This window comes from Leptinotarsa decemlineata, unplaced genomic scaffold (genome assembly GCF_025532065.1).
Source record: "Leptinotarsa decemlineata unplaced genomic scaffold, Ldec_3_MD MMD2_P_RNA_scaffold_11, whole genome shotgun sequence".
Classification (NCBI taxonomy): domain Eukaryota; kingdom Metazoa; phylum Arthropoda; class Insecta; order Coleoptera; family Chrysomelidae; genus Leptinotarsa; species Leptinotarsa decemlineata.
The window spans coordinates 2,361,650-2,377,746 of record NW_027412525.1 but is presented as its reverse complement, the minus strand read 5'-3'; the positions used below and the strand labels follow the sequence as shown (position 1 = coordinate 2,377,746).

At 35.0% G+C, this 16,097-nt stretch overlaps 1 protein-coding gene across 11 annotated transcripts in view; it reads right to left on the bottom strand.

Moving 5' to 3' along the window:
• Positions 1 to 16,097, bottom strand: part of LOC111515938 (protein FAM135A) — a 72,577-nt gene that overhangs the window by 45,395 nt on the left and 11,085 nt on the right. For 8 of the 11 annotated variants that reach the window (XM_074169483.1, XM_074169505.1, XM_074169499.1 and 5 more), the window contains exon 2: positions 2,251 to 2,371. In XM_074169483.1, the coding sequence (XP_074025584.1) occupies positions 2,251 to 2,327 (77 nt within the window). In that variant the 5' untranslated portion in view covers positions 2,328 to 2,371. Of the gene's footprint in view, positions 1 to 2,250; positions 2,372 to 4,077; positions 4,172 to 12,274; positions 12,936 to 16,097 lie in introns of those variants that run through there. The other 3 variants (XM_074169471.1, XM_074169476.1, XM_074169463.1) reach the window with 2 other exon arrangements.

Here is a 16,097-nt window from a genome sequence, read left to right as displayed (position 1 = left end):
ACAGGATTTGATAATGTTGAAGGCGCTTTTAATATTGAGCCATAGTTAAGGAAATTATTTTGTAATCTTACAAACTTCCTCTCGTTCATTGGTGTTAATTCAGGATACATTTGGTTGAATTTTCTACAATTTCTGGTAATGATTTGATGACACTGTCCGTGTATAATAAATAATTTCATAAGAACTTCGTTTGAATAATCAATATTTGCATTAATTTTTGGTGATTTTTTGAAACACCGTCAATAACCATTTATCAATTACTTATAAAAGTTCCCAAACTGTCATAGGCTTCATATTTCCACGGCTACATTGAAATCAAATTCTTTAAAAATTATTTTTTGTACAACTGTTATTGAAAATCTCTGATAGAAACACTTCAATCAGAACACCTACCAAAAAATCATTTAGAAAATTTCACACATGCATTTCGTGCTATTGGTAATATTAAATCCCTGTGAAGTTACTGACGATGACGAAGTAGTATTCAGTCCAACTGTTGAAAGTCCTTCATGACTTACCAATAATCCTCTTAAAATAACGTGAGTTGGCGTATGTAGTTGTAACATACGCCTTGTAATCCAAAGATCGTGTGTTCAAATCTCATGGACCCTATAATTTTTTTATTATCATCAGTAACGTTATACAAAAAAAATTGTATGGTACATTTGTTAGAAGTGATTTTATTTTGCTCGTGAGTTTGCTCCACTTGCTGACGCTCGTTTTGCAATAATCCCCACTCACAAAATAAAATGCCACTTTCAACACTTGTAGGTTAAACGTGAATATCTATTTATCCACAAGAAAACTTGACGATTTAGCTTGACATGTATATCATCTTGAAGCATTTTTCATCATCTTTCAATTTATCGAGTAATATACAGGGGGTTTCATTTGAAAAAATGAACTTTCGACTACTTTTATGCACAATGGAAATAATAGTAATTTTAGCACGCCCTGTATGATATGGGGTCGGTTTCTTGGTGTTATTTGAATATTTCGAGTTTGTCCAAACTATCATCAAAATATCAACTTTTCATGAATTGAGAGTAATGATGTACTTGATTTCAATTAAGGCTATGTTTTGGACCATATTTAGCACAATTTATTTTTTATCTCGAAAACAGATAGAGATAGGTATAGGACATTATTAACAAAATTATATTAAAATACTAGAGCAATTCCAAAAATGTATTAATATACAGGGTGTTCCATTAAAAAAAAAATGTATTGCCAGGACTTTTTGATAGAAGTAGCAACGCCGCAATGCTGAAAATATTTTAGATCGATAGAACAGGTAAGGTAATGTGAGAGGTGAAATTTTCAGAAAAATCATGCTTTGCGTTTTCCAGAAACGTCTAACCTACCATCGACCGTGAGTCACGCTGTATATTATGTATAATTATTAAATATTTGGGAGTGATACTAGATTCTAGGCTGATTCAGAATAAACATTTGGACTAGATAAGAAACGCAAAGTTAGTACTGATACTGACGAAAAGACCTGGAGGTTGTAACCAGATATGATATATTAGCTATGCAGTATGGTTGATGAACTCATAATATATGCATCCTAGGTTTGGTGTCATCTTGCAATTCACAAGAAATATTATTTTGGGGCCGCAACAGATGAGTGAAGCAAGAGATTCATCGAGACTGGTTTGGAAATGTTGAAAAACTTGGACGGATAGAAATTAACTGACTCCGTACTGAGCCCTGAGCTATTTGGGCCCCGAACCAGCCGCGGATTTACATAAAAATACACAAACCTGGGAACACACACGAAAAACTGAAGAACTTCTTCAATAGCGCAAGAAATGGTTTAGAATGATTACAGCTGAAAAGCATAAGGACAAATGAGGTAAGGCAACAAATATACCGAGATAGTTTGCCATGTTTTTTATGGCGAACTTTCAACAAGGAACAAATTAGCTCAAGGGGTTGGGGTGTGCTTGTTTTTTTTTAAATTTATTTAGTTACCGGATGGATACCAAAATACACAAGATTTTGCTATCCATTTCTTCAATTAATGAAGTTATAATATTTGCTGCACTTTCTTGATTATCTTATATTATCATTTCTATCGCCATGCTGGTTTCCGATTATAAATTGAATCAAATCGACAATGCAGAAAATTTCGCTCTGAAGTGGGCATTGATTAGACAAACAACGAATATTCCAAGTTGATGAGCTTGGCTGGACTGATTACAGCGCAAACAAGTTTTTTTGGCACTTTATTGATCTAATACTCACCCTCTTTGAAATAAATCGACATTGTAAAATTTGAATAGCTCCACTGAAAACTCTATGGTCGACTGCAACTCACTCATAATATTGAAAAAATGGAATAGTGTGCGTCTGTTTGGCTACATTCCTGCAACAAGAAAAAAGTGTCACTTTTTTTGAACTTCGATAACACAAGTACTTTCGTTTTAATCCATTAAATTAAAGTCCCATAAGGACACTTCAAAATTTATGATAGTTTGGTAAACAGTTTTCAAAATTCAATAGCGGCTTGTCGTGTTCATGTTCAAGACTTGTATAAATATTTACAGTATGTCTTACATCAAAATACATTAAAATAGTGTTGTCACAGTTTTTGTGGCAAGTTAGACAAATTAATTGTAAAATAATATTGTAATAAGTCATCAATCTTTCATTTGATTTATACAACATCTTCATTATTAGGTCGAGTATTGAAATGAACTCTAAAAAAGAAATCCAGAGGAATTAAATCCGGTGATATTAGTCGGTATCAAATTCCTCATGGCAATTTGAGAATTATGTGGAGTAGTATTATCGTGCTGCAACGATATGGTTGCAGCACAAAAATGTGGTCCAGTTATGCACCCATTAGATAAACCACACCAGCCAGATTCCTCGTAAGTTTGTTTTTTGACTCCAATGTAGATTTATTACTGAGTCATTAATGTGCATTATGTATATTCCCTACTATGTTGTTGTGAAAACAGTATTCATTTGTTTACAAAATATTATTTAAAAACATAGGACGATTATGAAGTATATGTTGCATCTGTGTAATCTTTTCTCAAAGTCAGTGGACTTTGTGTTTGAGTCTCTTTTGAGACTCTGTGGACAGTACTTTTCCTAATTCCACTTTAACTCATGACACTTTCAAATTCGACCAAATAACGATGCAGATAACTTTAATTGATGAATGATTTTTCTATCAAGAGTCGTATTCTGCCAAACATTGAAAACCTGATACGGTCTGCGGCGGGGCAGACACAGAGTATGTAATCTCCTACCAAAACCTGAATTTCTATTTCTAATATAATTGACCCCAAGGTTGACAGATCGTGGTTCATTTTCCTAGTGAGGATCGGCGGTCAGTCTGTGACTACCTTCATCATGTAGTTCAGCAACACAAATGTATGGCATGGAAAGCAGAACTCTTAAGGGAGGCAGGAGAAGCACACGCCCCGAGCGCCCCCTGCTTATACCCTCGGCTTTGCTTATACCTGACAACACATTAGATTCGTTCATTCAGGTTTGTTTCGAAAGCGTTTGCTGGAGTTGGAGAGGTTGAGTTTGCCTTAACGAGAATTCGACATAGCGATAATTTGACGTAGTGAGACTTCCTGCGCCTAGGCAAATTATTTTTCTTACGTCGAATTATCACTACGTCAAATTCCCACTACGTCGAATTGTCCTTACGTCTAATTCACGCCATGTAAAATTATTTGGTTGCGATAACTTTCGTGTCTTGGTGACGTCATTGCCGGATGAGATGGGCTTCAACGTAGTGACAATTCGTCGTGATGATAATTCGAGGACTACCTCGAATTATGCCTACTAGGCATTCTTCCTGTTACCTCTCTTGATGCATATGCACCTTCTGCCTGTCAGGATTTTGGTGGAAGGCAGTTGCATAAGATATCCTTTTCTCATGGAGGCGATGAGTCGCTTTTTGATCGCTTGCCCTTGATTAGATGTCACAGGGGGGCACTCGGCATTTATAGGATTCCATTGGTGATACTAAGTAGGCTCAGGGTCACACATCTTTTCAGCATAGATAAGCACACCTCAGGATGAGGCATTATTTAGGAAAATTCTTACCTAAACAGGCGACATCTGATCAGGCAGGGGTATTCCAAAGCCTCTTGCTGCAGGGTTGCTCAAATTCTTGGAGGCATCGTGACAGCATCGTGAGCTAGAAATATTTCACTCGCTGAGATAACTAGTTGTTCAACAAGTCATTTAGCCCTACATATTATTCTAACCGAGGTCCAAATTTCACTTGTTTTCTCAAAGGCGTTGCAATATCGATAGTAGGTCATTTCACCAATAACTTCTGTGGTTTTGAACCACACTCACGAAAGGAATTCTAGTTAGAGCCGGCAGAGGTTGAGATTGAGTTTGTATGTTTGAGGAGAACTGCTTCAGATTTTTATCCTCTTAGAAGTGATGCGTGAAGTTCCAGAAGATATTCGTTATTCATTCAATATAAATGATTTAACCCTAGTTCAATGTCGAAAAAAAAATTGAATTCATGGGGTCCACATGATTTGCTAGGTTCTAAAGATCAAGTTCAGCAAATTTTACTCTTTCGAAAGGGTGTCTAGGGAATTGACCAATAATGTGGGTGTATTATCTGAAATGACCTAGGATTCTTTAGAGGAGTCTTTGAAAGTTGGATAAAGGTCATCTGTCCTGAATTAATTTAATGACAGAATGACGTACGCAGCTAATCAAATCGCAGGATCATGAGGAAATATGGCCAGATATGTTTTTTAAAACGTAAGAAGATAAAGAATGAGTCGGTGATGAAAAAGTAGAAAAAAAAACAATAATGACCAGTTGGTAGTCATTAATGTTTTATTTTTCAGTTTTAATAGGAGACATTTTCTAGAATTTAATCAATTTTCTCAATCAATCCCGAATTATCCTCCGGCAAAAGGACCATGCCATGCCAAGTGGAGTTATATGTTACACAAGACTCAAAACCATGTTTATATGCAAGGAAAGTACTTTGATTGAGAAATTTACTGTTTCCCATGAGTTCTTCAACTTGAATTCATTTATAACAAATTGTTTTTTGAATAAACAAATGAAAACGATTTTTTTCTTTTGTTTGTTATTTTCATTAATTAACTGTTTTTTTTCACAATACCAGTGCATATCATATTACAACAAAATGAAATAATAAAAAATTCATTGAATCTAAAAAAATATTAAATTCAATGACAACCGAAAAGAGATATTCCGTAAGATTCCAGTCGCTGAACTCTACGTAAAAGCAGCAACCTCATACCCCTAGGGGGGAGTTATTTAGATCGGATCATATCGCTATCGTAGAACAGCAAATAAGGAACTTGCGTTCTCTGGGGTTTTAGTACGTATTCTTTCTGCACGGTCTTGACCGAAGAATCATCGTACCTTATCCAGCAGTTGTAGCCGATGCGACGTGGAAGGCATCGGTCACGTAGTGTCCTATGTTGGCATTTTTGGCTTCGTGGTAATTGACGACGAATAGCTTGTATTGCTTCTTTGTTGGAGACTGTATTTCCGACGAAAGCAAAGTCGAATCAATCTTCAAGTCGAATTAAAAAGCCTTGATAATCTTTGTGCAACGGTCTTGGCTGTATTCAAAAAGCAAAAGATGCAAAATAAGGATAAGGGAAAGTTTGTACATAATTTGCTCCCACGCTTCGACCTTTTCGTTTGTTTTTGACGAAGTCAGCCCCTCTAAACTGTTCTTGGAGACGAGTACATTAAGAGCTTCTCTGACAGTCTTCAATTCCTCAATGTTGAATGGCAGGGTGAGGAAAGGCTGGATATTCTCAGTAATGTGGTCCCCGTTGCGATGAATGATCGACTTTAGTTGCCCTCCGACTTATTGGTGTACTGGTGAAGTCGATCCTTCTGGTTGGATGTCCTTTATTTTTCGACTCCATTATGTTCTATACATTATTTGACTCATTGCTCAAAGCACCGTCAACGAGAGGTTTTTCATCGTCAATATAATATTTAACCAACTCATTTAGCTCAAACATTTCATCATTGAGTCCATTCAAAATAAAACCATTCTTGGAACATTTATCCACTCTCCCGTCTTTCATCAAAATGTACGAAGGTAGGTGAACAAACTGTTCCACAAAACGACATATTCCAAATATAACCGGGGTAGACGTAATTCTTTCGTTTTTACTCAGACTGTTCAGTAAGTTGTAGCGTGGTGGGCATGCGATCAGGGCTTGCAAAATCAAGTTGATATAACAGTAATTGTTTTGATTAGTAATCCAGTCATTCAAGCTTAAATTAGGTAAGAATCTCGGAATTCGAGATACCCAGCTGTAAGTCTGTGAATACTTGTATATTGACACCCTAAAAGTTGTCTCAAAACCTACATATGATAGGGTGTAAGCAACTATTAAATTTCAAGGTCAAAGGTCACAAAAATCGGTTATTTGCGCTTTTTTTGGAAATATCTCATTTCCTATGGGTTTTTTGCTATTTGTATTCATTATCAATATTGTAGAATACAAAATTCTCTACAAATTTTGTTTTAAAAAATTTTTTATACGGTGAATCGTTTTCGAGATAGAGGGCGGAGAGCGCGCGGTCACAGCATCACTTCAGGTCAACCGGTGCCTCCGGTCGAAAACGCGCCATATATACGAAAGAAAGTGTTTTGTGTAAATGGGTATATGCTATGTACGCCACAAATACTATTTGTGAGGAAATGGAGAAGTTCTGTAATATCTACTTGGAGTCGACCGAGCAACACGTAGATTCCAGAGACTCAAGAGTGAAAAAAGACAATGCTGACGTAAATATACTATTTGATTGGTTTAAACTCCATGATCCTTTTCCAAATACTACGCAGTTAATATCGATAGCTTCTGGAATTGTTGGAAATGAGCAAATTAACTGCCACAGAGCTTACGAAATTGGATTAGAGTCTATGAAGAAGATCACCGACTTATCATTTAATGAAATAAAGTTTAAACGCTCCGAAAAAGTAATGCCGCTTTCCAGTGTTAACAAATATGTAAAAATAAATGATTGTAAAGTTGCAGTGGATCCATTATTACTCTTCCAAAGAATTACTGTCAGCAAACAATTTGAAAGTAAGAATATCTTCGAAATCCAACAGCTCTATTTGATAATGATGGCATGAGAAAAACAACAAAATCGTCATTGTATGACAACATGAGCCCAATTGATTTTGTTCTCAATGAAAATAATGTGACGTTCATTATTGATGGCGGATTTCTTCTTCATCATGTTCTATGGAGCAGAGAAGATACTTTTTCTATTATTTTTGATAAATACATGAATTATTTACAAAGGCATTACAGTTCCAAAATAATTGTTGTATTTGACGGATATTCAGACTACAGTAAGAACGTAAAAGCTATGGAGCAGCAGAGAAGACCTGCTGCACTTTCAAAAACGTATGAAGTTTGTTTCGATGAAACAATGGTTGTACCAGTTACTCAAGAAAAATTCTTATCAAATCGAAATAACAAAGATAAGTTCATTAATATGTTAATTGAAAAATTACAAGCTGCAAATATCACTAATAAACAAACCAGAGATGATGCGGATGTTCTTATTGTTGAAACTGCAATTGAAGAATTAAAGTATAAAAAAACTGCAGTTATAATAGGACAAGATATTGATTTACTTGTCATTTTAATTGGGCGTACACTGTCTTACGAACAAGAAATTTTCTTTAAAAAAGTTGGGAAAGGTAATGTAAAAACGGAGATATACTCGACTAAAAGTTTTGATAATTATCCTCATTCTAAAATAACATATTTTATTTCTGCACGCATTAAGTGGCTGTGACACATCTTCTGCGCTTTTTAGAAAGAAAAAAAATCATTTTTAAAAGTTTTTGAGAAACTGACTAGCTGCAGCATTTGAGGAAGAAAATTGTTCGGCCCAGAGATTATTAGAGAGTGGAACTCAAACCTTATTGGCAGTCTATAATGCTCCGAAATCTGTGAAAAGTCTCGATCATCTTCGTTATATGCATTACGTCAAGTCTACAAAACTTAATAAACCTGTGCAGCTTTCAAATATTCCACCAACAAGTGCAGCTGCTCATCAACATTTCAACCGTGTATATTATCAAGTTCAAACTTGGTTAGGACATGATTTGGAACCCCAGGTATGGGGTTGGGCAATGCGAAACGATTTTCTGGAGCCTATCATGACAATTTTACCACCTGCTCCAGAAGATTTGCTAAATACAATTTTCTGCAACTGTAAGAGTGGTTGTGGTTCGCGATGCGGATGCAGGAAAGCGGGCTTGCAATGCTCTTTAGCTTGTGGCCAATGTAATGGGCAAGCTTGTCTCAATGCTCTACCATATCAGAGCGACATTAACGAAGATGGAACCTTCGACCCCGAAATCATGGAAGAACGAGACAAATGTCGTTGAAGACGATAATGAAGACCAGTTTGAAATTTACCAGCAGCCAGAAGACGACGATGAAGAGGAAGAAGATGATTAAAATTATAAATTGTAGTTTTTGTACCCTTTATTCCATTTCTTTACTTTCAATAAAAATAAATGTATTCAATGATATTTTTTAATAAAAAGATCAATTCATAATTTATTTGTTTTTTTTTCATCATGTAAGAAGTTATAAATATAAATTAGGTTAAAATTCAAATATAAATCCTATATTTTCATTAACAATTCTGCAATTACATGGTAAGTGTTGTTAAATAAATTAATACTGAATAAAAAGTGGATAAGTTAGAAAAAAAATGATAAAATATAATATAATAGTTCATAAAAATTGACAAATATTTATAATCATTGATTTATCGATAGTTCATCAACTATATATGGCGCGTTTTCGACCGGAGGCACCGGTTGACCTGAAGTGATGCTGTGACCGCGTGCTCTCCGCCCTCTATCTCGAAAACGGTTCACCGTATAAAAAATTTTTTTAAACAAAATTTGTAGAGAATTTTGTATTCTACAATATTGATAATAAATACAAATAGCAAAAAACCCATAGGAAATGAGATATTTCCAAAAAAAGTGCAAAAAACCGATTTTTGTGACCTTTGACCTTGAAATTTAATAGTTGCTCACACCCTACCATATGTAGGTTTTGAGACAACTTTTAGGGTGTCAATATACAAGTATTTACAGACTTACAGCTGTGTATCTCGAATTCCGAGGTGAACTTACTATAATGACTGGACTATAGGGAGACCCCTTGGCTGCAAGTTGACTGCCCTACTGTCGATCACGGATATAGATAGAAACATGCCCACTCTATAACAGTCTGGATCTACAAACTGGTGGGACCTTCTGGAATGCTTCAAGAGGCATATGAAAAGATTGTCGTTGAACTCGTTTTCGGTGTAGTGGTCGAAAACGACTTTGTTGAAATTGTTGACGGATGTTGGTGGTTCATCTTCGGGAAGATCACAGTGTGCGGGTAGTTGGCAAAAGGTGGAGATTCGGCTATTTGTTGAATCACCGCAAAATTTTTTCGGGTTTGAACATTTTTCTCTTCTTAATTTGTCTTTTCATGATGTTGGAACTGTTGGTGTTCAGTTTGCCTGTTGAGTCTATCACATTTTTTTTAGTCTGATTTACTCTCAATAACGTTTGGATAATTTTTAACAGAAGAAGCTGGGGAGAAATCTGTTGTATAAGGAAACTTAGTTGTATTAGACCAATTTTGTGGGCGAAAGAAAATTTCATCAAAACTTTGAGAAGTATAAATAGTGCTAAGAATTGATGCAGCATTTCCTCTCTGAATTGCAATGCTGATTCGTTGTATTAGAAATGATCTTGCTCTAGAATCGCCTGTTACTGTAATTAGTTTTCGACCAATATCTCTGAAAAAATCGGAAGCAAAGGAACCAAAGCTACCAAATGTTTCAATGGCAATTGGATAAAAAATATATCGATCTTCCAGACAAATGTATTTCCGCTGTTTCATTCGGCTCCACCAGCTGTTTGCGAAAATGAATTGAGATGAGAGCGAGCGAAAGTATCGACACAGATAAAGTCCCAAACCAAAGGTTTTTCATGTATCCAAGAATGAGAGACATTCGATCCGGACGTTTTCCATCATCTCGGCTAATTCCAAGAGGTTCAGTCATAGAAGGGATTTTGGCTGTTGACAATGTACATTTAATTATGTCATTTTCTGCATAATGTTGGGAATAGCGACCTGCACTAAATTTACAACTGAGGCCATGAGTACCATTATCATCAACAACGAAACCGCACCGACATTTGTGATTAATACAAAGCAAACCTAAACGAATACCTATTGAAATTCTGAAACTTTCGTCGTTTAATAATGTTCCCAACGATGCAACGGGAAGTGCGTTGAGCCAGGCGCCGGATTCCTTAGTTGAAACAGCTTCGGACGAGCCTGATCTGTAAGGGAGTCCTTAGCTACAACCATGACTTCTGTAGATAACATCTGCAATAAAGGAAGATCCCAAGACTTTTGAGAGCCCTCGTTATCAGGTATTAGTGCATTTGATTTTTCTATGCATATTTTTTCACCTTCCAAATAAAATGAATCATCAATACCAGAGAAGAAATTTGGTTAAATAGAATGAATCAGATGCTTTACACTATCGAAGGAGGAGAGAAAAGCTGGTGAAGCAAGTGAAGATGATTGTCTGATGCCAATACCACCCAGATTCACCGGAAGCGAAGTTTGGATCCGTGATTTGTTTTGGTTATTTGTTCCAAGATTTCTCGAAGTGCTGAATCGAATTGTGCTCATTAGTTTCGACATCGCCATGTAGGGCTACTTCTTAGGAATTGTTAAAGAGTGCTTTAGTAAAAAGTATCCAATGTGAGCAGGAAGGCTCTTAATATGAGAGGCTATAAAATTTAGGGACGTCGTTTTTTGTCTTAAACATTCAGCCAAAGATTCTTCTGAAAGTGGTGCACCAAGTAGAGTCAATTCGTGCCTATTTATTGTTATCCTAACCCTGTTGTTATTCCAGGAGTTGAACTGTTGAATTTTTCTATTATTGATGCATCTTGCAAATTGAAAAAATATTTCGCAGTTTTAATTTTAACCCAATTTCTTCAGAGGACGATAATATATTTTCGAACTGACTGAAAACTGTATCCGGGTGACCACTTATAGGCCTATCATCCAAGTACCAACAGATGAAATCAGTTTGAATTGATTTCATCAAACGATCAATGGATAAGCAGAAAAGTGCAGGACCCAGAGGATCTCCTTGTTGAACTTCTCTTTTCGACATGATGACATTCTCTCCAAAATTCAAAGAAGTTGGCTTTTGATTACACTGGCTGATGAAGTGGAAAAGATGAGGTGTCAAATCCATGATTCTTTCTGAAAATAATCGTCTATGAATCATGTTGAATGCGTTTCGAAAATCTAGTTTTAGAAAAATGGTTGAAGATGAGTTCGTATGCTGATTTATGAAACGGCGTGCTGCGTGAGCGACTGCTTCACATCCTCCGAAAGTTCCAAATCCAAATTGTACGGGACGAAATAAGTCCCGGAATATATTTTTGATTGGTGAAACAAGAAATTTTCGCTACCAAGCTTCGAAAAAATGTGCCAACGGCAATAGGTCTTATACCACCAGATTTCTTCTTCAGAGCTTGTAATAAAGCACCATAAAGAATTGGAAGTATTTACTTCCGAATTAACTCTGCCAGCAAGTTAAAAGTTACATAGTGGTGTTAAAGAAGATAAGAGTTCTTCACCTTTAGATCCGGAGCTTTTTGATAAAAGATCTTGGAAGTGTGAAGGTCTTAGAGTGCAAGTTAAAAGTTACATAGTGGTGTTAAAGAAGATAAGAGTTCTTCACCTTTAGATCCGGAGCTTTTTGATAAAAGATCTTGGAAGTGTGAAGGTCTTAGAGAATCCAGCCCACCAGATGATCCTGTTCGAAATGATCTAACAGCACGTAAAACATCAAGTTCAGTTTCATTGTCAGTCGAAGATAAAATTCGTATAGCCGAAGTAATATAACCATCAGAAACTTTATTGATTATCAACTTTTATTTTGTTTCATTAGTGGTTTCCCAACTCTGGGGGGAAATTTTGAAAGATTGGAGTCCTTTTTCATATTCCTCCTAATAATTGAAGTGAGGGATTCTTTATGTGGTTTTTTAGATGAATTAATACAAAACGATGTATATGCGAAACACAGTTTCATTTTTATAAGAGTCCAAAGAATTATATTCAATACAATTGTCTATTGTATTGACTAAAGAATCAGCAACAAACATCCTGGATGATTTAGGTATTCTCTTCAAAATACTCACATTCTGTTTCATGTATCCTCCATGAGCATTCTATTTTTTGGAAGTGAGATTTTGATTAACGTTTGAAGATTCACTAGTATTTTGACAAAAAGGGGTTGAATGATGTTTTTCCTCATGTGAATGTTAACACCACGCTTCGTTTGGAAACTCCGATTACAAAAGCTGCACATCAAGTCTGAATTGGTTTCAGGATATACGATAATTTCGTTTCCATCTGATTTTTTTCTGGATGACAACTTTCTTGACTTTCGTGACTTGTCATTTTTCATGTGGAGAAATGACAGATTTGAAAATTATTTAATTTCACAGCAAATGAATGGATTTCGCGAGAACAATTTGGCAAACGATGTACTTTACAAAGATGAACTTCTTGATGATAAATTTAAACAATAATGTTTTCAAATTAATACATAAAAATGAAATTTTTCATGAGCGTTGAAACTGACACTGACAATCCCTAAACTCAAAGTAGTTTTTAATACTCGATTATGTAATGAAAAGAGCCATAAAAAAACATTAATTTCTGTCAAAATTAGCATTTCAGAAGTGTGATACTCTTGTTGGAGTGTAAAATGCAAAATACTGTCATTTGTGGTCCATTGCATCTACTAGGGACTTATCACTAGCCCAAAAAACTACCTGCACTATTGGTAAGTATAGTGTTTTATTTCGTAGTTATGGCAGCGTGTCTTTTAAAAAAGTCACAGGAGCCTGGCTATCAAACTTTTTCCATTAAAAAATTATCTCATGTAGGTATAATTAATTTCTCGGAAGTTTGCCTTTTTCGTTAAGGTACAAATTATACAGTGGATATGCCATTTTACAAAGTGTGGCGATCAATTGCTGTCAGATCGATACTTACAAACTTGACATTTGTAAATGTGACGCGTTTCTGTATCCACATCTGTATTTCTAAATTTACATTTCCATTTGCCCAAGTGCCGTAATCGAAACGATCTGATATTTCAAACATTCATAATTGTTCGTATCAGGATCGGACAGGCGTAAATATATTTCATTACAAAAACTAAGGAGCTGTTTAATTTATTTTTAGCGTGTTCGCCATAAAAAACTCGATTAAATTACTTGACTGCTTCTAGTGAATTGGGTCAATGGAGAATAAACAAATCATTAAAGCGGTTATATTTTGAAGGAACAGCCAATTTCCCTATGAAACTCACATAGCTACTTTGACCCACAATAGATAAGGAAATTAACACTTTAAATTTGTTACTTCCGGCACACCACGACTATAAATTATTTATTGCATAAAAAAACTGCAAATATTTTTCATTGAGAATCTTCAAGATATATACATTGTAGGTAAATCAGGTCAAAACACCATAATCTAATAAAGGCCAGAGAATGCCGTGATTTAAATACAGTGAAGCAATATAAATTGGCGTATGAATTCAGCCCATCTGAAAGCAGACATACGATCTATGAATATCCAAAAAAATAACAGTATATTTGAATTTAAAAAAATTCAGTAATTCATGATGATTCTTGTGAATAATTTACTTTTTCTAGAATTATTACAGAAGCATCAATTATTATTTAACCATTTTCAGTTAAACAAGTAGCCAAAATTATCCATAATTCACCGCAATAACAGCTCAGCTTTAAGAATTTCTCACTTCAAAATATGTTCCCTAACATCAAACTTAAACACTGAAGTAGCAGTTTGTTTCGAAATATATATTTTGTAATGAAGAGTAAAAACGAGGGTACCTTACTAGAAATTTGTAATGCGGTGAAAAAATTGATATTTTTCGAAGTAATTCTATACATAGATGTGTAGATCATTCAAGAAGTAACTTGCCCTAAGACAAGTGTCTTTCCGCAAAACATCGATGTCTTTCAGTGGGGATGACAGTGTTTCATGTAAATGAAATTTTTATTTTCATTTAGTATATTGTGTAGAAACTCTGTGAATATCTGAATTAATTTCATAACGAATGTTTGGAATACAAACTGAGTAAAAAAAGTGTTTTCTGTATAATTCAGTGTTCATAAAAAAGTATTTGTTTCGAAATAATTTTTTATTCGTGTAATTCAATGTTTATATGAAGGTAGCTGTTTCAGGAAGGCTTTTTTTTCAGATTTGTATCTGAAAGTTACTTCTTTCCATGATCTACACATCTATGTATAGAGTTACTTCTTTTAAAATTGATTACTTCCTTTCTTCCTTTTCTGAATCAAAAGAAAGTAGTAGAAAGCCAAAAACTTTCTTTCCAAAAAATTAGTCACTTCTAAAAATTTAACCCTTTCAAATTAAAATGAAACTGTTTAAAAACTAAAATGGCTTTATGTCACATCAACTTTATATCACAGGTTATTTCTTGTTATGGAATTCAATGGTATCAGGTTCTCTAAAGTTATAGAAGAAGTATAATATTCCACTCGAAAATAAAATCCCCATTACTCGCTTTAATTCATTCACACGAATAATGGCCACATTTCTCGTTCATCGATTAATACACTATTTTCATTTGAATACCATAATTGACTTTTAATTGTATTTTTACAACATCTTACTGGTTCAGACTCTATTCCCTCGTGATTTCCTTTTACGAAAAAATGTTTGCCAATGATTTCTCAAAAAGTGATTGAAAATCCATTATTTGACAATGAAGCTATATTTTCCAAAATTGCCATCTGAAACTGTCAGAATTATTTTTTGGTTTGAAGAAAGTCCACATGAAATCACTATACTAGGACCAGTTTTCCGTTAATGTGTGGACTGCAATATGCCTTGATCATTCAACTGGGCACAATGCTAGGTTGATAGAGCCCAATTACCAACATCAGATTTAGTAAGAAATGGACTGTGGTTTATGTACGACGGTGTACCAGTTCAGTTCAGTATTCTGGTATGGCCACCAAGATCCCAATAGTACCTATTTGTCGAAAGTAATACCACAAGACATCAACATTTTATGGATACGTTTCCATTTTCAAACGAAAAAAGGCGCTCTCAGAGCGGTAACTGTGACAATGTAGCGATTCACATTGGATTTAAATTGCTGGTGATTAAATCCATTTGGAACAACGTTCTCAAGAAGTTTATTCCATATAAACGTAGTTCTCCAGATGGAAGAGTTCTTAAAGAGTGAATTTCGAGGTATACTGAGTTGAACCTCAAGACGATGAGCAGCACTGAAATGTGCCCAGTTAATTGAACACCCCCGTGAAAGTATCTATAGAAGAGTGGCAAATCTCCAACCTTTTTTCAATGTTCCAGGCTATCAAGGTTGCACGTGATCTTCACGTCTCCAATCAGGAGAATGGCCCTTTTCTGGATAGAATCCAGCAACTGCAGGATATATTGGGGGGCAGAGCTCCATACCTGAGAACAATACTCCAAAGAAGGTCTGATCTGAGCTTTATAAAGCATCAGAAGATGCTGAGATGTGTACAGTTTTCTGGTTCGGAACAGTGTTCCAAGCTTATGGTATTGCTCAAAAACAAAAAGTCTAAGTTTGAAAAAATTATTCATTCCTGAAATATTATTAGCTTAATGCATAGATGGAAACAAAGTCGATGAAACATAGGTGTTCGAAAAAAAAAACATAATTTTTTTTAGCATTCCTAAATGTGAATACATTTATATCATTATTTCACAGTTCAAAATCATCCTCCGAAATGAATAATTGTGAAAACCGAAAATTAAACAAAAAAAAAACACATTCGTTCAAAAAAGGATCAGGATTTCTATAGTAATTCAAAAGTAAATAACTTAAATTTACAGTTGTATGGGGTATATTTTTTATGAGAGATCAGTTTTTGACAAAAAATCTCGACTTTAAGAAACGACCAAAAC